The 22,812-nt window shown below is 37.6% G+C and overlaps 4 protein-coding genes across 5 annotated transcripts; 3 read left to right on the plus strand and 1 right to left on the minus strand.

Moving 5' to 3' along the window:
* Positions 1–409: 409 nt before the first annotated feature.
* On the plus strand, positions 410–5,159 carry LOC145212113 (uncharacterized). The gene is made up of 15 exons (XM_080080146.1): positions 410–543; positions 613–706; positions 1,049–1,143; positions 1,220–1,353; positions 1,540–1,653; positions 1,748–1,885; positions 1,951–2,109; positions 2,183–2,296; positions 2,371–2,499; positions 2,572–2,676; positions 2,897–3,055; positions 3,130–3,228; positions 3,286–3,769; positions 3,942–3,985; positions 4,045–5,159. The coding sequence occupies exons 1-15, from the start codon at positions 414–416 to the stop codon at positions 4,138–4,140; spliced, it is 2,094 nt and encodes a 697-aa protein (XP_079936272.1). The 5' UTR covers positions 410–413; the 3' UTR covers positions 4,141–5,159.
* A 1,020-nt stretch (positions 5,160–6,179) lies between these two features.
* LOC145214623 (TNF receptor-associated factor 3-like) lies at positions 6,180–12,627 on the plus strand. Its single transcript, XM_080083180.1, has 10 exons — positions 6,180–6,204; positions 6,489–6,622; positions 6,824–6,946; positions 7,012–7,071; positions 7,333–7,479; positions 7,714–7,933; positions 8,196–8,281; positions 9,017–9,191; positions 9,903–9,985; positions 11,262–12,627. The coding sequence occupies exons 2-10, from the start codon at positions 6,602–6,604 to the stop codon at positions 11,487–11,489; spliced, it is 1,143 nt and encodes a 380-aa protein (XP_079939306.1). The 5' UTR covers positions 6,180–6,204; positions 6,489–6,601; the 3' UTR covers positions 11,490–12,627.
* A 653-nt stretch (positions 12,628–13,280) lies between these two features.
* On the plus strand, positions 13,281–17,535 carry LOC145213187 (protein amnionless-like). Its single transcript, XM_080081417.1, has 13 exons — positions 13,281–13,329; positions 13,426–13,550; positions 13,933–13,977; positions 14,395–14,494; positions 14,715–14,821; positions 14,891–14,992; positions 15,050–15,202; positions 15,276–15,458; positions 15,788–15,866; positions 15,938–16,060; positions 16,290–16,443; positions 16,922–17,012; positions 17,355–17,535. Exons 1-13 carry the CDS (start codon positions 13,281–13,283, stop codon positions 17,472–17,474), a joined length of 1,431 nt encoding a protein of 476 aa, XP_079937543.1. The 3' UTR covers positions 17,475–17,535.
* Positions 17,536–17,560: 25 nt separating this feature from the next.
* Positions 17,561–20,036, minus strand: LOC145214981 (claudin-1-like). 2 transcript variants are annotated; one of them, XM_080083630.1, is made up of 4 exons: positions 19,500–20,036; positions 19,074–19,238; positions 18,301–18,453; positions 17,561–18,000 (listed from the first exon to the last, which is right to left on the minus strand). In XM_080083630.1, the coding sequence occupies exons 1-4, from the start codon at positions 19,759–19,761 to the stop codon at positions 17,816–17,818; spliced, it is 765 nt and encodes a 254-aa protein (XP_079939756.1). In that variant the 5' UTR covers positions 19,762–20,036; the 3' UTR covers positions 17,561–17,815. The 2 variants fall into 2 exon arrangements, with proteins under 2 accessions (XP_079939756.1, XP_079939757.1); XM_080083631.1 differs by having other exon boundaries at positions 17,561–17,982; positions 19,500–19,856.
* Positions 20,037–22,812: the final 2,776 nt, after the last annotated feature.

Raw genomic sequence — 22,812 nt, forward strand, 5'->3', positions numbered from 1 at the left:
AGCAAATCTAGAACAAGGAAAATGTCACACCATTCACGCTTTTACAGCATTTATCGCTTGAATGCGCACAGATACAGCGTGGTTGATAAGATACGGTCTGGTGAGTCACCAAATGTAATCGTGAGCTTAACATTAAAAAAGAACTTAGAAAAAGATTTTGTAACGACGACTACAAAAAAAGTTGGTTGTGATTGGAGTTTTTATTGAAACTAGATTACAAAAAAAAATTGGCGATGTAGCAGGTTTTGTGAAAGAATTGTTTGTAACTTTATTATCAATTGCTGTAAATCAGGATTTGGGCTTTTATGTTATTTTGGGGTATCTTATTTATTCATTACCGCTATAGCATTACAACATATAAGTTTACATTAAGCATGTGTATTGCGGTTACTGTCTAAATTAAAACTATTTATATGTGTATATTTAAATCAGGTTTACTAAACATTAAGGGTAGCATTAAAACAAACAAAATGGCAAAAATCAAGCCCTTTAGAAGCAGGGGAAAGAAGACAATTAGTAAATCCAATGCAAGTACAAATCCAGGTAATTGGTGTCCAGTGCTACACTGTGTTGTAGTTGTAACAAGGTTTTTTACACCTCATTTGCTTCCAGATCGTCTGCAGGTGATGGCCAAAGGTGGACAAAACATGCGATCCCAATCAACAATCAAACGATTAAATATGTACAAGGGTGGAAAGCCAATCAGGTTTGTTTTATTTTTTTAAACACATATTTGCGTTTTGTGTCCCATGCCTTAAACTTACATGAGTTCCATGAACTTACTATGCACCAAACAGTTGTAACAGATCAACGTTCTGTTTTAATTATTGATTCGAGGGTTAAGGTTAGTAACAAGTAATAGAAAACTGCGTTGGTGCTACAGCAACTCTGCACCATGCATGCTTCTTGGTATCACCACATTATTTCAGTGTAACACAGGATAACCAGAAACTTTATCTGAAGTGGTGGTGTAATATGATCTTAAACCAAACACTCATATAGGTGGTAGTTCTTTTAAAACTTTTTTATGACTTGGTATGAACTGCAGAAATCGCAAGGGACAAGTCATCAAAGCAGCAGAATTTCAATCAGAAGTTGCGTCAGGTGTACAGGCACGGGTGGAGCCCAACAGAAGGTGGTTTGGTAAGTAGTTGTTTTGTCTTGTCAATATGTCAGGTCACACACAATTTATACTAATTTGGATGTGTATTTTTTTCAGGAAACACGCGAGTAATATCTCAAAATAGTTTGCAGAAGTTTCAAACAGAAATAGGAAAAGTTATCAAAGACCCTTATCAGATGATTTTAAAGCCGAGCAAACTTCCCATGTCTTTGTTGCATGATCGTGCAAAGGTAGGAGTCACAACAATTTATATTGTAGAACAAAATATAATGGATATATGTTTACTTTTGATACCGATATATAGCTCAAAATATATTTTTTTAAACACTTTTTTTAACAATTTGCAGCCTAACAAAAATGTGCTTACTTTTTTCCATTTGTAAATAATATGATACCAGCCTGTTTGATTTGCACAGACTTCGCGTGTTCACATACTTGATACAGAAAGTTTTGAGTCAACATTTGGCAAAAAGTCCAAGCGGAAACGCCCAAACATTGCTGTTGCTGATCTATCAGAACTTAATGCTAAAGTAAGTACAGAACATAACACATTACTTTGTAAGCTGTGTGGAAACTAAGTTGTTCTCTCAATGCGTTGATGTTACTGATGCCGATAAATTTCAGATTGCCACCAGTACTGAAGCATATGATGCAGATAAAGATGAAGACTTAGTAAGGGACAGTGATGGCACACATGAAATTGCAGCAGCCTTTTACAACAATGCTGGGCAATCAAGAAGAATTTGGAATGAGTTGTACAAAGTGTGTTCTATACACTCAAATACAAAATCTGCACATGACTGTAAATTTTGTGTTCACATTTTAAGGTGTTGGATTGCTCTGATGTAGTTATTGAAGTTTTGGATGCGAGGGATCCAATGGGAACAAGATGTGGTAGAGTGGAGAAGTATCTCACACAAGAAAAACCTCACAAACACCTGATATTTGTACTCAACAAGGTGGATCTTGTTCCAACTTGGGTGACAGTAAGTGTGTTTTTATATACAGCTTGAAGTTGTTGCTAGTATTGCTGATTGTAAACAATATATTTTAATGCAGAAAGCATGGGTCGCTACTTTATCAAGTGAACATCCAACAGTTGCATTTCATGCCTCTATCACAAACCCTTTTGGTAAAGGGGCTCTTATAAACTTGTTGCGTCAATTTGGAAAGGTAGGCATTCAAAAACTTTAATTTCAGAAATATTAACTGCACTTCCCAATAAACTGAGACTATTGCTTTTTTAGCTCCACTCTGAAAAGAAAAATATTAGTTGTGGTTTTATTGGTTATCCCAATGTTGGTAAAAGTTCTATTATTAACACTCTGAGGAAAAAGAAAGTGTGCAAAGTAGCTCCTCTTGCTGGAGAAACAAAGGTAAAGTATACTACATGAATTCGTTTTTCAGTCTCAGTAAACTGCGTATGTATAAAAACTGCATTTGTTTAGGTGTGGCAATATATTACTCTTATGAAACGTATTTTTCTGGTTGATTGTCCAGGAATTGTACAGCCAAGTGGTGACACAGAGACAGAAATTATTTTGAAAGGAGTGGTAAGCAGATAAATTTAGTTGCTGTTCAGTAGCAAGTGTTTTAATTAAAATGCCAAATCGCAATTACTTTTATGCCTCACAGCATACACTGAAATTGTTCTTAGGTACATGTTAAGACAAATTCTTTGCGTAAAGGGGATAGTCGATTTTTAACCTTTAACTTTTCAAGCAAGTTTCAGCAGTACCTTCTTATTACCCTCACATGTCATTCCCTGACCAGGTGCGCGTCGAATACGTTCAAGAGCCTGACCAACACATAGCCGAAATCCTACGACGGGTCAAACCGGAATATATGGCACGTCAGTACCAAGTAACAGACTGGAAAGATTCCGAAGATTTCCTAACACAGATGGCAAACAGAATGGGAAAGCTGTTAAAGGTAAAATGTTTAAAAGAGTTCCATTGTTAAAACGTTTATTTGAAGGGTTGCTTTGCTAATACACTTTATTGCAGGGTGGACTGCCAGATTGGAAAACCGTGTCAAAAATGATTCTAAACGATTGGCAGCGAGGTAGAATCCCTTACTATGTGCGACCACCAGGAATGAAAGAGGTTTGAAACTGCTTAATTGTTTGTTGAACATTTCACAGCATTTTGAACTTTTTTTAGACAACCGAAACTGAAGCTAACACAGCCGCAACGGAAACCACCAATGAGGTCGAGACCACCGACAAGACTGACACGGATAAACCAGCAACTGCTGTGGATCTGGAAAAGCAGCTAGAACCAGTGGAACAAGATCTCGCACAAGTTAAAGTGGGTCTTGAATTCACAGACGAACTGGACAACAGTGAGAAAGTAGATTCAAAACCGGATGAAGAAATATCTGCTGATAAAAGCGAAACTCCTGATCAGATTGAATGCTTGGAAGAGGACGTCGTATTGCCCTCGCGTAGTGAAACCCCGTCGAAGGCACCTACAAAACTGAATCAAGCCGACACAAAGTTAAAGAAGCTTCGTAAGTTTTTGTCCACCAGCCAACAGCGCAGATTTGATACAGTGACGAATTTCACGGATTCAATGAACAGAGAGGATCTTCCCCTGACTGCTCGCCGTAAAAAGCGCAAAGCTGCAAAGGGCAACAAGTCTGAGGGTGAGCAACCTTTCGTCTACCTTTTCCTATCTAACTTTTTCTTACTTGATCATGTTGTTCAGCAGGGAGATACAAGCCATTATCTGAGTGCAGAAGATTACCAGATATTGGCCTGTATCTTCTTGCTGAGAATATTTAGACCTATAATTTGAGTGCCTTTGTGTTTTCGCAGACGCTAAAACAAAGGATGAATTTGCCGTCAAAACTTCCAAACAAGTTCGTAATATGTTTGTTAAATATGGTATTGCTTGTTCTTAACGTATTTTGTTTTCTAGAAACGAGCTGAACAACGCCAGACAAAGAAGAAAAAAGTCGGCAGCGACTATTACAGTTCTGCTAATGTAAAAAACAAAAACCGCAGAAAAACATGAAAAGCGATTAATAAAACTTGTTGCCAATTCTTTTGTGGTCGAAAACTTTTGTAGGTCGGATCATTTCTAATTAGATAGGCTAGAGTCCATCCATTTACTGTCAGCATTTGGTCTATAAATTCCTTTTATATTCCAATACTGATATCGATAAATTTGTATGATAAAAGACATCATAATCAAACACTTATTATTATATAAGCTGTTGCTGCCAGGCATAATGTCAATCATAATTGAAAAATGTTTTGTTTATATTATTTGCTATTATTTTCTCGTAGGACAAATAAATCAAATGGTTACCTAAAAAAATAATAAATCCCATAGTGTGCCAAAATACGTAGAATAAAAAAGTAATTGGAAGGATAGGCTAAGCCTACTAAACACGGCTTATTCATGAACTTCGACCAATACAAAAATGTGTTGTGTGATGAATACAAATTTAGCGTGTTTCGAGCAGTATGAGTATTCTTAGGTAAGGTTAATTTTATCTGTTATATTCGGTAAAAGATAAAGAAGAAAAAGGTTTTAAATCTGCGGTTTGCAACGTCTTTAAAACAGTCGGACAAGCACAGCTAATATTGGGTTTGACCCAGGGCCAGTGGTGGGATTCATTTTTTTCTTTTGTCAACCGGTTCTATCATAAAAGTTATATTTTTCAGTCAGTTCTGACCAGTAATGCTAACCGGTTCGCTAAACTCATAAAATTTCGTGAGACGGTTCTATAAAACGGCTGCGAACCGGCTGAATCCCACCACTGCCAAAGGGCTGATACTCCTTGGGACTGTAGCGGTCATGATATTAATGTGCACAAAGTTTATGTTTAACGTTAGCATGTTGTTTGCAATAATGTTGCACAGCATGTAGGGGAAGTGTTTAACCTCTTTTTAACTGGATGCAAGTGTTGGTATTTCCGTTCTCATGCAAGTCATAAGATATTTTGAGTCATTTTGTTATTCTAGAATGTTCTGCACAAACAGGTGTTTGTTCATCATTACGCATACTTCCTCTTGTTTATACTGTCGTTTCCGTTTCAAGTTTAAAGTAGAACGCAGCCGATCGTACTTGAGAAGAAGCATAGCAGCTCGGTTAGGCGGCGCTATGACATTATAAATCGCACCTTTGCCATAAAATAAATTCTATAATTGAAAGGAAAAAAGGTTTACTGTAAAACCAAGTTTTCGCATTTCTATAAATAGCCGGTCCATTCTGGGGGAATTCTGGGTCTATTCTTAGACTATTTTTAGTCATCTGGTAGTCTATTTTCTTCTATTTTTCTCCCTTTGGGGATGTGGAAGCTGATTTAATCGTTCGCCTTTAAACGTTTACTCAAGAATACAAAGAAATAAGAAACACTCTGTGGGGCTGTAATCAGTCAGCTGTAATTGAGATGCAAAGATCAGACTCACCAAACAATTTGCAATGAACATCATAGTTTACACTGTAGCCGCCTTTAACAAGTCGCCATCGAGGCAGCAGCGGCTACAGGACTTTCAACTATGAGCTTGGGATCTAGGAAAAAACCTTTGATACCTTGGTATTTTTAATGTCACCGAAAGTCCAAATTTCACCTATACTGTTGCCCCAACACAAATCATCTTTTTACTGGTCAGATCATTTTAAGTTACGTGTTTGAAGCCTTGCCAACTCTTGCAAGTTGATTGAAAAGTTAACCCGGCACGTACGCTTTGTTTTATGCGATACGTTCCAGAAAATGTAATGCACACCAGAAAAAATCATTTTGCTTTCTTAACCATTTTTATTTTACTTGTATTTTAGGCTTTTGCAGTACTAGCTACGGGAAAATTTGTAAACTCATTATGTAAACTGGAGTAGGCCTATTTATTTTGTGTATTTTATTACCTTGGAATTTTTTGACAAACTTTGTTTTTTTTGTAAGTAAACTTTGGGATGTCTTAAATTTCTAAGTGTTAGCCCCGGTTTGACTCATAATAGCCCTTTTGTAATTGCGAGCCTGACGTAACTAAATCCTTTTTTTGTAAAAATTCTAGGGAAAACCCCTGGGGTTATTCGTGGTGTTGGACTCACTGTTGGCGACCTGGCGTTGGCGTTCGTAATTTGTTTTGTCCCATGTTGCAAATTTATTGTGTTTGTCTTTTAAACGATATTACTAGGTTTTATAAGGGAAAATTATATGTTATAACTATTAACTAGCTATCTATCAAGTACCAATAATTTTCGACTTGAGTCAGGCAGTGTGTAAATTTTTTTTAATCTTAACATAAATTTTAAATTTATATGGTTAAGTGTTATGGTTATATTAAAAATATTTACCGGACTTATGTCCCAACAGTTAAACGTTATTGCTAACGATTAACATAACGGTTTGACAGGAGTGACAGCTACACTTCCCAAATATTTGGTTGTTGACTTTCAAATAGTGGTGGAGACTTCAGTTCGATTGTTATTACAGTTAAAAAGGCACACATTCAAAGTCTAAACTAGAATGGAAGTTGATCCACAGCAGGTAATGCAAATGATAGATAAAAATTGGTTGGTATCTTTTGTTAACTTTTTTTCAATATCAAAGTTAAAGACTGTTTTGTTGCAACAAAGTTTGGATGCAGCGATACCAAACAAATGTTACACAAAGTATTGTACATTATATTGCAGGTATTTTTAAGCCACAACTCACTAGGTTAAAACAAATGCAAAACTATTATTTCAGGCTACATCACAACAAGATGAAGATCTCCACGATTCCTTGCCAACACAAAGTTCACCCCATGATTTAAATGCAGTCCGTGGGCCGCCAGGTTCAATGAATGGTGATTTTGATCCAAGTTCAATAGTAAGTACATCCTATTGAATAAAACAAGTGGATGTGTATATACATAGCTGCTCGTTTTTCCCTAGCTATCTAGCAGTGATGGACCATTTTCCTTTGAGTCACAGAAGGATTTTCAAACTTACAAGGTAAACGTTGATTGTCATTACTGAAACAATTACTGCATATTTGATTACAAAAAAAACAAAACGTTATGTATTAATTAACAAATTGTTTGATCATCTTTAAGGTAAAACAATTTTTTTGACAAACATAACAGAGAAGAAACCTTTTGGACAGCTTATCTTTATGTATATCACCTTTATGTACATGTATAAATAAATATGTCATGTTGCATAAGTTTACTGTTTTGTTGAAATAACATGTGAATATGTTCTACTTTCTTCTAGGGTCATGTGGAACTGAAATTCAAGTCATTGCAGCGCATGTTTCAGGAACTGAAAACTTTGGCTAACTTAAGTGGTCAAAAAGCTGATTCTTCTTTTAATGACATACAAACTATCAAAAAAACATTGGCATCATTGCCCCATTTGCAGGTACACCTGTCTTTTACTTTTCTTTGTATGGAATTACATATCTGTACTAGTCTTTGTTTGTAAACCATGTGTTTCCAAACATAAATGTAAATGTTTGCAAAAGCTTATTGACACAGTTTAAAAAATATTTTTGTTGAACTATGACTTACAAAAATGCTATAATATGCTTTGTAGCTAAATTTGGTTTATAAATGTCATTGTGTATTCATCACATATGTATGTTTTCTTTTGTAGAAAATGGTAGCATCGCAAACTGACAAGAACATCGCTCTAAAAAAAGAACTATCAGATGCATCTAAAGCTAATAACCTAAAAATTGAAGAATTAAAAAAGAAGATTGAAGATGCAATGCTGGATATTACCACCCTAAGGCAAAAAATTGAAGCACTAGAGAGAAAAGTAGAGACCAGTGCTCGCAGTTCAGGGACCCCAAGCGGTGGTGCTCCTTTACCAGGTGGATAAAAAAGTGGTAGTTCAAACTCGTATGTTTTACATTTTGTGTTTGATCTAAATTTTTGGGGTTATTCGAGTGTTGAAGAACATATACTGTGTCTTATGCCATTTTATCACTTTTTATTGTAACTTTTACAATGTTGGGTAGTAGGATTTATATTTTGGTGGACATATATTATCTACCTCTGTTTGAGGTAGAACTAGCTGGTATTCACCCAGTTTTTGTGCCAATTTGAATTTTATTCTATACATATTACTTGCAGACAACATAATGCAAGTTATTGATGCATTTGAAAGACAACTTGGTATGTATGATGTCAGAATAGCTGAGATGGATCTGCGATTCCAGGTGAAAAAATGCTGATTTACGTTGATTTTATTTGGTGATAAAAGTCATAGCAAAATTTAAAATAAACTATACAATCAAAACCAAACCATAGATAGCTTCATTGTGATAAAAAAGATACAAAGCGTGATAAAGTAGTAGACATGGTCAATAAAGGTAAAAGTACAATGCTTTGGGTTAATTTAATGGAACTTTATACTGTCATTTGTTTTAAAGAAAGAGGTTTAACGAAAACCATAAAAGCTTACAAAATTCAAAAATATACATGGGTCCCCTTTCCTGTGTGGTTTTTTAAGCGCACACATTTACAGTTTTGGCAAAGGTTTCGTACCTTACATCTGATTTAAACTCAATAAACGATACCAGGCAAATCGTCGTTGACCTCAATGTATAAAAACTAAACGTTTTTTTTTTAAATTGTCATTAAACAGTCATTGTCACCTTGGCCACTGTGTGATGAGAGGTCACTGACTTTTAGGTATTGTAGAACACAACTAGTCTGATTTTGTCACAACATAGCTTAATTTGTCCTTGATGATCTAAAAATATTCTCACAATTTTTACTGTAATCATTTCGCATAAACATGTGTGTGGGGACACGTTCGTTTTTGCTTGCAAAACAACCATAATAGTGGGTCAAATGGTGCGAACAGTAAATCAGTAAATATGGTATAGAATGTATAAAATGTAAATATATACAAAGCTACTATTCGAGTTTTACATCTAATATATTTCTAGGTTTTGGAAAACACAAGTTACAATGGCGTTCTGGTGTGGAAGATTAAAGACTATGCACGACGCAAGCGAGAAGCTGTAGCGGGCAGAAGTTTGTCACTTTACAGCCAACCATTTTACACTAGTCGCTATGGATACAAGATGTGTGCTCGGATATACTTAAATGGAGATGGGATGGGTATGTTTGGAAATTCTGGAAAAAGCCTCAACAAATTGACATTTAAAAGAATACCATTCCACAAATCCTATAATAGCAATGTCTTACCACAAAAAAACTGAGGTTGTTTAAGAAAAACCATCTGTTGTAACATATTATTCGAGTTCTATCTTGCAACAGGGGAGACTTTTGTCTGAGACTGGTAACTGTGGTCAGTCTGATCGAGTTATAAGCAAATTTAACTTAAAACCTAAATATTTACAAACATTGAGCATGTATGTTAATATTTTGTGTAAAATTTATGCTTAGTATTGCTAAGCAAGTTATGATCTCATAGTTGTTTCTAGTTGCTACAAAAGGATGTGCATGCAACCCCGGTCAGGCTTCTGATTTAATTTTCCAGTTCTTCTGCCCAATTTGCATAGGCAGATAATATAGTGAAAAATGTTGGTACAAGGGGACACAAAAGGTTGCCAACCCTAGCCCATACTTATTAAACTATGAATGAAAGCGAAGCTACTTCCTTAATATGATGATTATTAACCAGCAGTATTAATCCGTCTACAAAGGATTTGCTGCATTAGCTAGTTATTAATTTCCTTTTGTGTCTGATCAAGATAGAGCAATACTGATTCTATCAAAACTAATAACAACACTAATCCAATTTAGGTTTAACACTTAAACCAAGATAACTGGGAAGGTGGTTGGTTCACTATTGTTATAATTTCACAGGCAAAGGTACACACATGTCATTGTTCTTTGTGGTGATGAAAGGAGATTATGATCCACTGTTGCCATGGCCATTCAGACAAAAGGTATGTTGGATTTTTCCTTAATCTTAGAGAGTCAAAAGAGCTTGTGAACTCTGATTACCTTAAACATGGATCAATGTTCTTGTAAGGCATTACAACTTTGGTACAAGGAGTGGTACTACTAAACTCTAGAAAAAGGGAAGGTAAGCTTCTGTACTTACAGTGAAATTATTGTGAATGACATATTCTGGTATGATTTGATGCCATGTAATACACTCTTTGAAATTGTTTCAGTTAGCATTGTTAGATATATTTATTTCGCTTGCTAAAAAACAAAAACCATAACAACACAACTGCAATCATCAAGCAGGAAATAGCTGTGCAATGTTAAAATGCAAAATAGGGAAGGGCTTGATTGGTGGATTATGGCTAATTTGATTTGTGATTATTAGAAACTAGGAAAATGAACATAATGGAGATACTGAACTTATTGTTTCAAAATTGTCGTATTTGGGAAAGTTGCTGGAATTTTTCAATACGTGGTTGCGTTTTTTATGTGGGTAATTCCCGTCCCAGGAAACTGAATTACGTAGTGCCACAAAAAGCCAGCTGACTATAACGGGGACTTTTACACGGTGTTGGCCAAGTCTAACTAGCTCAGTTTCACTTCAATCCACTTGTCACAACACGTGTTCAGATTTATGACGACTTAGGGAGTTTCGTTGAACTGCAACATTATTGCGAAAACTGGGTGTTTCTCCCAACTGCCTTATTTACACATAGCTAACATTATTAGTACCATAGCATCATTTGCTCGCTGTTTAATTTTCGTCAATCTAATCCAAACTTGCGTAAACCTGGACAACGCCCTTTTTAAAAATTTGCCTCCATTTGGATTGGAAGATATGAAAGCCTTAAAAGCAGCTACTCCGACTTTACTGTACATCGTGTCGAACCATATTTTCTGATCAGTTGAACTTGAATGCTGTTAGCCTGTTACAAAGAAAAATTGTTTTAGTATCAACATGGTGAAACAGCAACGTCCACTAACATTGTTTTTGTCTATTCGCAAACCTAGGGGTGTTGCACGAGTTTCCAGTTGATCACAATTACAGTTGTGAAGACATTTATGATCTTTTAACCGGTGCCAATCGTACCTATATTTTTCTGGTCCTGGGTGATCAAATTCCCAATTTAGAACTGTTTGTATCCGGACCCTGTCGTTCCAACCAAACTGTGTTTAAAAATATGTTTGACTCCAATCTCCATGAAGCTAATTTTTGCTCTTGGTTGCGACCCCGGTTTAGATCTTGTTGTCTCATTGCTTTATTTTATGTAGGTTACTTTGCTCCTTCTCGATCAAGGGCCGGACCGAAAGCATCTTACGGACACATTTCGTCCTGATCCATCTTCATCTTCGTTCAAACGTCCAAACTCTGACATGAACATCGCATCCGGGTGTCCATTGTTCGTCGCTCACAACGTGGTGGATGGAAGCTCTTACGTAAAGGAAGACACGATCTTTGTGAGGATCCAGGTGGACACATCTGATTTGGAAAATTTTTAGAATGCCTGTGCGCTGTGTAAAATGCGTTGCTTCATTTGAAACGATTTCGAAGTTGTACATAATGTTTATTTGGGCATCAACATGCAAACCCAAAATTACATCACGCAAACATAAAGACCGACTGTTTTCGAGCTTGCATATATTTGTTTTTTGGTTTTCATTCTCACAGTAGTTGGACGTATAACGATGTGTATTTACTTTAGGGCTTTAAGGCAAAGTTCGCTTTTGATTGTGGTTCTACATTTAGTGGTTCTGACATGTTGTACTGTATCTACAAATTTTGTTTGTAATCGGTATTTTAATTTTGTACCCCTTTTTTAATCAGCAAAACTTGCTGTTGTACAGTTTGCTGTAATTGTTTATGGTCAAATTATAGCTGTTTTTATTTGGCACAAAGTTTCAAACAAATAAGGACAAAAACGTAAACTCGCACATTTACGCAGATATTACAACTTGTTATACGGCTGGTATAAATTACATTACTTAACAAACGTTTCAAACCATTTTGGCAAGTTCGTAAAGCAAAAATTGTCCGATAATTGTAATGCTCTACTTTGTATGAAAACCCAGAGGAACAATTCAGTCCTAATATTCTCATGTAACACACAACATGGACTTGTTTACAAGTTAAATGTTTCCGAAGTTGCGCATAATTGTTACCATCGAAGAAGCCAAACCAGAATTTGCTCAAATATCTTTAAATAACATTTTGAACAGCTGAACTATTTTGAGCATACCTTGTTCTTTTTTCTTCTTCAGTGACATATCAGACAACGCTGTTTTCACTTTATCTTAATGTGGGACGTATCTTGGGTTAGTGGCAGGGATTTTAAAAGTTTCAAAATGTAAGAAAATTTAAGGGTTCAGGCAAAATATATTCATATATAAACTGGCGTTCTACGTATTAAAAAATCCACTGCTGTAAACGCCCACCAGAAAAACCTGTTACACCAGTTCACAATGTAATAAACGTGTGACAAAGTTGTACAAATGTGTGTGTTAATTTGGCGTAGTGGTGTTTATGTTTTAATTTTGGCTTGGAATCTTTATTGCTTTTTTGGGTGTGGTAATTGTACAACACCATTGTTTCATCGCATTTAAACAGCAAGCAGCATTAGAATTTCAGAGCAATATCGTGTCCACATCTATTTTATGTTGAAGATCAGGATGCAATGTATCAAAAGTCGTGCTCGGTTAAAAATGATTTAGGGCCATGCCAGCAAAAAGCCTTGCGTAAATGTTGTGGCAATAAGCCGATACAATAGCTGACCTTGTGCCAATAGGGTTGTGGGTTTGAATCCCATCTCGGCATTAAATGAACTGATCCAACATGCTATATCAAGCTGGACGGCGTGTATGGCACGAGACAAACAGACAAAATTTACCCAATAAAAAATGCTAAAAAAGTCATTTCATTGGAAACATTTGGTTTGTAAAAATTCAATTAAGTGTGAAAAAGGTTTCCTGAGTAACATGTGTTTATTGTAAGTTTAATGTAGTGTCCATACTGGTTGTTAACAGGTTACAAAACAATGATTCGAAACAAGTTTGAGAATTCAAGTTTGAAAAACATTGATAAGTTATACATCTAAATGTAAAATCCAAAACAAGTAATTTTCTTTAGCTTCGTGCCTTTCCCGACACGTTGTCGGATGAGGGAAACGTTTGTGTGTTTTGTTTGCTCGGGATTTCACTGTTTTTTACTCAGCGGTCTGATTTGTTGTAGGCTACAGTATCGAGACAATTAAGATACAGATACTACTTCGGAAAAAAGTAAAAGTACTTTCTGTCATGTCTATCCATTTGGTTTTGCTTGCTTTGTTGACTCTAGCGTGCAAATGTAAGTAGAACAGAGACAACATTTCTAGAAACCATTAGTGTTGTTCAATTCAAGACGATAGTTATTACTGGACCCTTAAACGTTTCTTTTATACAGGTCAGGCGATCAGTCGACAACAGACTTTTGTAACAAACAGCAACTTTGAAAATCCCGATCGTTGGTTGGAAGCTGAACATGACTTTCCTTGTGCTGGTGACAAAATCGTTTTCGACATTGACGCGGTAAGATAAATTTTTCAGTTGAATTTAGCAGTTCGACACCAACTACTGCTGATAATGCAATAGGCATAAAATTTGTATGACAAAAAAAATCTATCAAAGTTTGACTCAATTTTAAGCATTTCTATTTTACATTCAAACTTTCGTGTTTTTCGAAAATACCTTGACATGGAAAGATATTTTGTTGTCATTCAAAACTTATCATGGTGGTTGGAATGATTTGGCTTAAAAACCATGTAGCTTCGATAGAAATTTTGACAAGGGCCTTTGTTTGCTTGTTTCTTTGAACAATAGGCTACTTGCAGTTTGCATGGGCCATAAAACTGTTGCAGTGCGTACCAGGTGGTGCTTGTTTACCCAATTTTATTGTTTGCTTGTTTTCCAGACTGTTTCAATGTTCGTACAGACCAACTTTACAGTCACTGAAATCGTAAGTACAAACTACTCAATTTTTATTGCACAAGCTGTTTTATTACACTAGTTGAATGATTTTGCTTTTCCTGCTAAATACGTGTCAACTTGAAAACAAACGAGTTTTTTAACATACATTGACAACAGTAAAACCGTCTTCGTTTGCAAAGTTCTTTCATTTTTAATCAAAATGTTATATTTTTATTTGATTTCTATGAGGTAAGTCATAGGCTGGAAACAATTTTGCCTGCGATTGGATTGGAACCGAACACAGCTTGCTTATCATATGAGACTATAGCGCTCAACTAACTAAGCTTTGCAGGCTTAGTGACACGCAGTCGCAAGTTGATTAACTAGCACCGTTATCTGCATTACACTGTGCGCATGTTCTGTATAGCTCAATTGGTGAAGAAATATCTATTTGGCATATTTGCAGATCTTGCCATTAAATGGCGAAATTATATTTGGCGACGGTGTCTCTTGGGGAACGGACAACGATTTAAGTTCATGTCACGATGATCAGAACCACGATCACGGTAAATTACAACGTGCAAACCTATTTTACACATCTAAACTGCCGTTTAACACAGTTTTTATTACAAGCAGTCACTCGCTAATACTTCGAAAAACTGTGGAAAAGGAGAAAACATAACTTGTTTGATGCATTCTTTAAAAAAGAATCTAGATTTTAGATTTCAACTTGTGTTTTTAATACTGTACTGCATAGAAAAAAGCGTTTTTAACCTTTTTTTCTAGTCTTTCATTACAATCCTCAAGTCGACGACTGGTTTGATACTTCAAACTGGCAAGCCTCATCCAGTGGCAAAACGCTAGGCCCGAAGGATTCGCTAGATATAGAAAAGGTAACACATACGATACTGGTAAATTTCTCGAACCAGCATAAATCTATCAGACCTATGGTACTTTTGCAGGTCCCATGTGAGTACGACGACGCCGTGTTTCCAGAACAAAACAGTTGGACGACTAATCTACTTTACAGTACCCGCGTCGAATCATTGTCCGTATGGCAAAAGGTAAACGCAGCCCCTAGTTTTGTGAACCAGTTTATTCCATTTATTTGCTTTCAATAGTATTACACCACGAGTCAATTCGCCGACTACCGGTCTTCGGGCAGTGGTAAGTACCAGTTCCAAGGAGAACCCGGGGTGGATGTCACCATACCGTCCAACAACCTTTGCTCGGACCCAACAGGCTGCGCTTGCCGAAGTTCTTCGATCACAGCAGTAAGTGGGAACTTATTATCAACCCAAGTAATCTAAAACTGAGGTACATTTTATTTTTACCTTATTGCGTTAGAATATCCATGGACACATATGCAGCAAAATGCAATGCAAGGAGTCTTCGAATTGCAAAAGTCCGGTGAGGGCTGTTGGGCAGTGCTGTCTGCTGTGTGGCGCTATTGTCACGTTTCAGTACGGTTCGGGATACACGGAAGCGGCAATGGAAAGTTATCTCAACACAATGTTGAGCAAATCAAATGTAAGTTGGCCATAAATCCTATATAATGTTTAATGTTTGATCGAGCCGAACCAGTGCTCAAACACTTGCGTAGGCTTGTGCTCGGTGCTCCATGGAGCATTTTGTGCACAAAATCAGCTCATCATGTCAACAAAAGTTCAAAGCAAGATATTAATTACTTTCTGGAACTGACATTTTCGTCAAATAACCGTAACTTTATCAAAAAGTCCAACTCAAAAATATTTAGTTTTCGAAAAGCAAAAAGTGACGGCATATGGGTCCAGCGCACTTGGACGAGCCATAAAACACAAAATAATACCACAAACAAGTGTTTACTTCGGTATATTTAGTACGAAGGATGCCATTCCGTATTGTCGAAAATCAACTCAGTTACCCAAGCAGCGAGCCAAGAAACACACAGCATGCAAAGTAAGCATGAATCGACTTGCTCGAGTTTAAACAACTGCGTGTTCGAGTTTTTTATTTTGTCGCTTTTATAGGTTATTATACGAGAGCAAACTCCGACTACGTGCAGGTGATGATCACTGACGACAACACAGGTTCCAACACAGGAAAATCGGCTTTGGCGTTCGCTAACGAAGTCGTGGACTACCTTGAATCAGGTAGCAAAAATAGTCGTATTCGGAAACAAATTACGATCTGTTAATCACGCCCTAATTGTCACGACACGGAAGGCACAACCAAACAAATAGTTGTGATAAATATACTTATCAATATCGTTGTTGAAAGCGCTTATATGTTTTATCATTTAAACGTTCAGTATAAACAAATCTGAGAATTATGACGGACAGAACTTAATGTAGCCAAGTAAAGTTTTACCCTTATTTCCAGGATCAAACCCCATGGGGGCCACAAACGTCACTATGCGTGCCTCTGGTTCTGGAATATCACAAAGTCTTTCATCTGGTGCCGTCGCTGGAATTGTGATCGGTGTTATCGCTGGCGTGTTACTTATTACGGCTGTAGTTATTTACTACAATAGGCGGTAAGAAAATATGTTATTGTGTACAAACTTTGAACGTGATTTGAGTAAGCCTGAGATTGCATTACATTACAAACAAAATGATAACAAACCATCCGACTATTAGGTCAATATATTCTCCACACAAAATTATCAGAAAAAATCTTGGTAAAAAGTGGTTGACGATATACCAATATTATAACTGATTTCAAATACTTTCCTTTCGAATGGGTACGGAATTTAAAGGGCACTTAGTATTACGGCCTAAACCAAACAAACTATCCGGAAAGAGTAACGTGAGCCACCGACCTGTAAAACCGGTTCCACTCAATGGAAAAATATTTACGCAGTTTAAGTCAACAGACTTAAGCACTCCCGCTATCAAACTCCTATAACACCCATTAAATCCGGATCGTTGATAGTTGACCTCACAAAATCCCCAAAACGTGTCGCACGTTGTTTTTACGAAGTTTAAGTTTATTTATCCGTGTCTCTTTTGCAGGTTGGTGCATCAAAACAAGTTCAAGTTGTTTCAATACAAGGATGACGAGACGAACATCGACAACCCTATGTATGATATGAATTATGATGAGGTAAAAGAATTATCCATTTGTTAAGGGATTGGTATGTTTAACAAAATGTTTCCGCTTGCCGTTTGGTCTTGTGAAACAAGCACGTTGGGGGCAATTGGGGTAGCTAGGGGGCAGCTAGTTATATCCCACAAACAAATTTTTACGTTGCATATTGTAAAGCCCTAGAGTCCTAGACGCTCTTTGGAATCAAACACCATTTCTAATTTAAAGCTAATAAATATTTAACCAAAAAGGATACGTTTTTTCCAACGACTTTTAATCTTTTTTTTGTTGTTGTTAAATACTTCATTAGAAAATGACGAAGTACGTCGTTCAACTATATACAACGTCTATTTTGGACAGAAAACTGCTGTGGCTAACGCGGTTGATTCCAGTGTAACTGGCATTCCAAGTATGAGCGCCATGACAAGTGACTTCGGTATCACCTTCGGAAATCCCCTGTACCGAGAGGAGGATGTTTAGCCAAACACCGAGCGACGAAATGAAAGTTGCTATTTCATGTTTATAATTACAATGTCCACGTAGACAACAGCATACAAAATTCCGTGTCAAAGCAATAACTGTGTATTTTCATCTCATCACAATTTGCGTCAAAATAAATAAATATATCATATACATTTCCTAAGGCCTGACTACTATGCGTGTGTGTCATAAAGCTATGAGTGCATGGAATACTTTCAAATAGACACAAATTGATTACATCTAGAAAACGTTCATTAGGCTTTTTTATGAATTAATAAATTGAATGATAGTATTAACAAAAGGCAGGTTTTAAGGCACACGTGTTTAGGAATTGTTGATAATTAAATGTATTCGGAGGGCACACGAGGTGAATAATGTCGATCTTGGTATCTTGGACGATGTGTTCGCTTTGATGGAACAGGTAAGTCACGAAAGTTGGTATTGAACTGCAGGTCGTCCGTGTCTTCACCAGACCAGCACTCAGATTTGGAAATCAACTGACAGACACCTTCAAACATTTTTAACACTAAAGACAACGAAATTTAGTTTATATTGACGAAACTGAACCCAAAATGCTTTGCATACACGTCCTTGTAGCCAAACTATTCCTATTACATCGATCTTTTTTATATCCTAGTTCCTATTCTGTTACGCTTACTTCTTAAGGTGTTCTTGAACTAACGGTTAGAGTTTAGACTAAGGCAAGATGAAATTGTGGTACGTTGACAGTACTGTAGTGCAAACGGCCCCCGACTACCCTTTTATTTCACACCAGACACGTTTGAGGAAAATGCTATTTGTCCGGATATAACTGTTAGTTGTTTACCGCTAATTAGTCCCAGAAGTCCGGAAGCAAGAGCTAGCCATATTCCACGGCCAATTGTGTAACCAAGTCCAGCATTTTCGGCTTGATGATACCATCTCCTTTCCATGTATATTTCCCACAAATACCATGAACCGGCTGATGCCACCAAAGTTCCTATTTGGCAGGCAATTAAGAAACAAGTGAGCAAATCTTTATTTAGGTAAAGTAGTTCCAAACTGTTGGATGATTGTCTTGGTGTTTAAGCTCCCCAGAGCCACCAAATTAGTCATATACTTCCTTTTTTACTTTGAGACTTTTACTCTGCAAATCATTCATACTTCATGTAACAGTTAATCATAAAGACCAGTGGTTCTCAACTGGTGGTCCATGGACCACTAGTGGTCCATGATGATTTTTTAGGTGGTCCACAAGACATCCACTAAATTCGGTGATAAACTAGAGATGATTGCATTTTACATGTTGAAGAAGTATCGAAATGTTAGCTGTTAATAATTGTATCTCACATCTTGAAAATTGGTTTTAAAGAATTACGTTTCAAGCCCAAATTAATATTTCGTATGCTTACTTCAACCTTGCTAAAAAATGAAATGGTCCACGATATTATTTTTACTGGGCCAGTGGTCCATGGCCTGAAATGAGTTGAGAACCACTGATTAAAGACAGATGGATAATTAAGATGCCTTTGTAAATATTTTTAACTTTAAATACTTTAACTGTACCGGGAACCCCAAACATATTTCCGCTTTGGACATTCATAATACTTGGAAACGTACCAGCAAGTAAGGCAAACCACCCTGACACACAAGTGCACTTATTTTTCTGTTCCATCCTAAGGGATTTGATCTTGCAGCAGTAGCTCCCGTATCCACCAAGCATCAGGGAGAAAGAAATTAAAATAAACCCGCATATTGCTGCCGCCCTGCAGTAATGTTGTCTCGCTGTAAACAAGCACATGTAACGTTACAGTCAAGCCGCGAAGTATACAAGCAAGAACGTTGAATACTTTACATAAAGAAAGCTGAACAGGCGTTTGCAAAAACTTATACGCCCGGTTTAAAAATCCAAAGGAAAACTCTTTTGTTGGTGTTCGCTTTAGTGTTGTGTTGGCAAGGCATATGCCCGGTTTGACATTGGATTACGGTTTCATTGTCTTTGAGTGGTTTTGCAAAGAACGTAGTGTTCGTTTTTAAAATACTTACGGCTAATGTTCAGGTCGATCACTGTCTTTCCGAAATAGCCATCGCAAACCCAGCTACCATCGCTATTAATCGTACACCCGATCCAAATCCCGTAGCAGATACTGTAGGGTTGTACCGCCAAGTCAGCACTGGATGCCTTCCAGCAAGGGTCAAACAAACACCAAAGGGTCCCGGCGCCACAAAAGAAGCCAGTCACCAAACCAAGTAGTTGTAGCAAGGTCGGAAGCAAATTGTTGCTTGGTGTCGTCGTGTTTGGAAACATATTCTTACTAGATAACAGTGTTTCCAATATATCTTCTGTTTTGTCAGACCCTAGGCAAACGTGCTACAAATTAAAGCGTTCAATGTCAAATTCATATTTGCGCCTCAATAGTTTAATATACCATAGCGTTATTTGAAGAAATCTCTGGATTCCTTTATGTAAGTCATAACTTTTACTTTTTACCATACAAACGTTGAGATCACAATCACCTCACAACAGCAATCAAAGACTTATTTATCAACATATGGATATTCAATTCACATGCAAACACTGTTTTTTTTCTGTTCTGTTACTCCATCCATTTCTGCCACTGTTTGGCAAAGTTCCACTAACTACAATGTTTAGCACAGACTCCACGTTCAGAGCAAATCTTCTACGTGACCTGATCTATCACGAAATTATCCAGCACACTTAGCACGATCCTCTATTTCTTATCGACCACTTAATGGAACGAAAAACAAACTTCCAATTGTGGCTGTTGGGATTTCGGGCAAACCTTATTGTTGCAAGACGATTTCCAGACTGCTGGATTAACCACTTCTCCTCAAACACTGGGCAAAGCCTAACTTGTCTTACGGAAACTTGCTGTCCTACATATTGGCGATGAACGACAGCGCATAAGACTTAGAGCAATCAAGCAAATAACCGGATTATATTGCTGGGATTTTTTGTCCGTTTCTTTTTTGCAGGCAAACTATTGATTGTGGCTGACACAAATCAGAGTTTTAAATATATTTGTAGCGGTAATAAATGTCAACTAATTATCCTATTTTTAATACAGACCGTCTTGTGATAAATTAGGTAAATGGGTGGCTATATTGAACCCCGCGAGGTATAATGCTATCGTTTGGAAATAATGTAAAGTCATTTTTTTCGCCGCAAGTCTGTGTAACTCAATTTTTTAAAAATGTGATTACAACAAAGTAATAACCAATACCCTAACGACGTATTAAAAACATCATCAAACGGAAACCACTGGCAAACTATTTAAATTTGATTTATTAAAAAGAATATTAGTTTGTTTCGGTGGGTTGAAAATACTTATTTACTTACACTACAGGTACAGTAAGGAATATTCGCAATTAGACAACTTTTGTTTATTGTAAGAAACTGAAACCTGTCGATGACAATGAAAAAAGTCGAGGTAATGCAACAGCACACCCTAGCGACACATAAGCGATAATGCTACCCCCCGCTTGACTCGTCTTAAGCTTGCGAGCTTATTCATCTAAAATAAATGAATTCAGAATTCAAGTGGAAAGTGTAATGGTTTGAAAATGTGACTCATCGTTCCATGGCCTTCCGATCACGCAAAACTCACTTACTATGTCCCCGGACATACGCAAACCATTCAGGCCTAATCCGCGGGTCATACATCGCACATTCTTCAATGTACAATCTCGACCTATCGAAACGAAATCGGTCGCAACACAATAGAACCGAACGTACAATCCGGCCAGGCAGCTGGGCAAAGTCGAAGCGTTCGGACGCGATCAGCACTGCGAAGCTAAGTGGCTCTTCACGCTGCGGAGTTGAGCCTCTCGTGGTCTGTGATTGACGGGAGGACGGGAAGAAAATAAGCGAGAACCCGTTTGAAGACTCAACTCGGCCCCAAACAAGTAAGCACATATTGAGCCGAGGACGAGCGCAGCGACCGCAATGGAGGGAACAAAGCGACAACGGGGTAACGGATCGATGAACCAACGACTTCTCGCGCCGCTAAACATCCGAGGACTTTGCGATTATTAGTTTTTATCCAAATTGCGGTTAAAGTTATTTTGAACTGTTATTTTGGACTTTTTTCATAAAGTGACTCAGGTGTCGGCTTTGAAAAATTTTTGTGTTCCAGTTGGGATTATGAGTATGGCCCGATGGCGACCACGCGATATGAAAACATCCGGGTGTGCACTGATATTAAAAATTAAATTCTCTCCTAAGATGTAAAACATGTTAAAATATGAAACTCCTCTTTAACATTCAAATGAAACATGTGCAAAAAAATAATTTTTAAATATAAAATGCATGAAAAGTCATCCTTGTATAACCAGGGCAATTTGGTTTCAGGAAGATCATAATGCAACAAGGATTCATTCACGAGTTTTGACAGCGAAAGTGCGTCAAATGCAAAACAAATACAAAACACTCGATCAGTGACGCCAATCGCTCAGTTGCACGACAGACAGCTACAATAGCCCAGCACTTGGTCAAGTCGATCTGTCGCTTGCTGGCGGCGGATTTACTTCGAAATCTTTCACCGTCGTCACGGCACAAGTATATCAAGAGACAGAATGCAACAAGGTGGGAGGGGCACTTGTCCAAAGCGCAATTTAAGCGAGGTTTGCCGGCGTGTGCCGTTTTGGATCGACTTTGATCTGTGATAGGGAGCGTGGCAAGAAAGAAGACCCACAACAAGTGTCTTGTCGCCAACGCTGTTCATTGTCCATGTGGATGTAAAACAGAAGACACGCGGGTGCCCAGACAGTGGTCATTTTTTTAATGCTGCTCCACTTGAGAACAAGGCCATCTCATTGCCCCGGCTCCATAACATACACTATAATCCAGTGCTTAGAAGTTTCCATGCGAGCAACACCAAGCTTTGATTTTTCATTTCGTTTCGTTGTGGTAAAAGTTGTGTTAAAGTCACGTGTTCAATGTGGTTTAGTTGCCTATGGCTGCAGCGCGCGCAAAATCAAAACACGCTGAACAATATCGGAATAGCTGACGATCGCGCGCAAATAACTGCGACAATTTGGGGGCACGAAAACAACGCAGACGGCTCCCGAAGGCGGAACAAAGAAAAGTATTCGGACGACTACAAAAGTGCCTGTTTGAAATCGAGGCACGGTGATTCGCCAAAACGGGTATGAAAACGGTCAACGAGGAAGCTCAGCTGCTCATGAGTGTCCGTTCGTCGCTTGCAGACCGCGCTTCAAGCACTTAGAGGGTCCTTCTCAGCCTACGTTGAAGCCAGGGCGGACCACAACCGTGAGGCAAATTACGCATCACATCGGCCCTGCTGCTGGCAAAACCTAATGTTTTCAGATTGCGCCA

The sequence above is a fragment of the Phallusia mammillata genome, chromosome 2, assembly GCF_965637545.1.
Source record: "Phallusia mammillata chromosome 2, kaPhaMamm4.hap1.1, whole genome shotgun sequence".
Taxonomy (NCBI): domain Eukaryota; kingdom Metazoa; phylum Chordata; class Ascidiacea; order Phlebobranchia; family Ascidiidae; genus Phallusia; species Phallusia mammillata.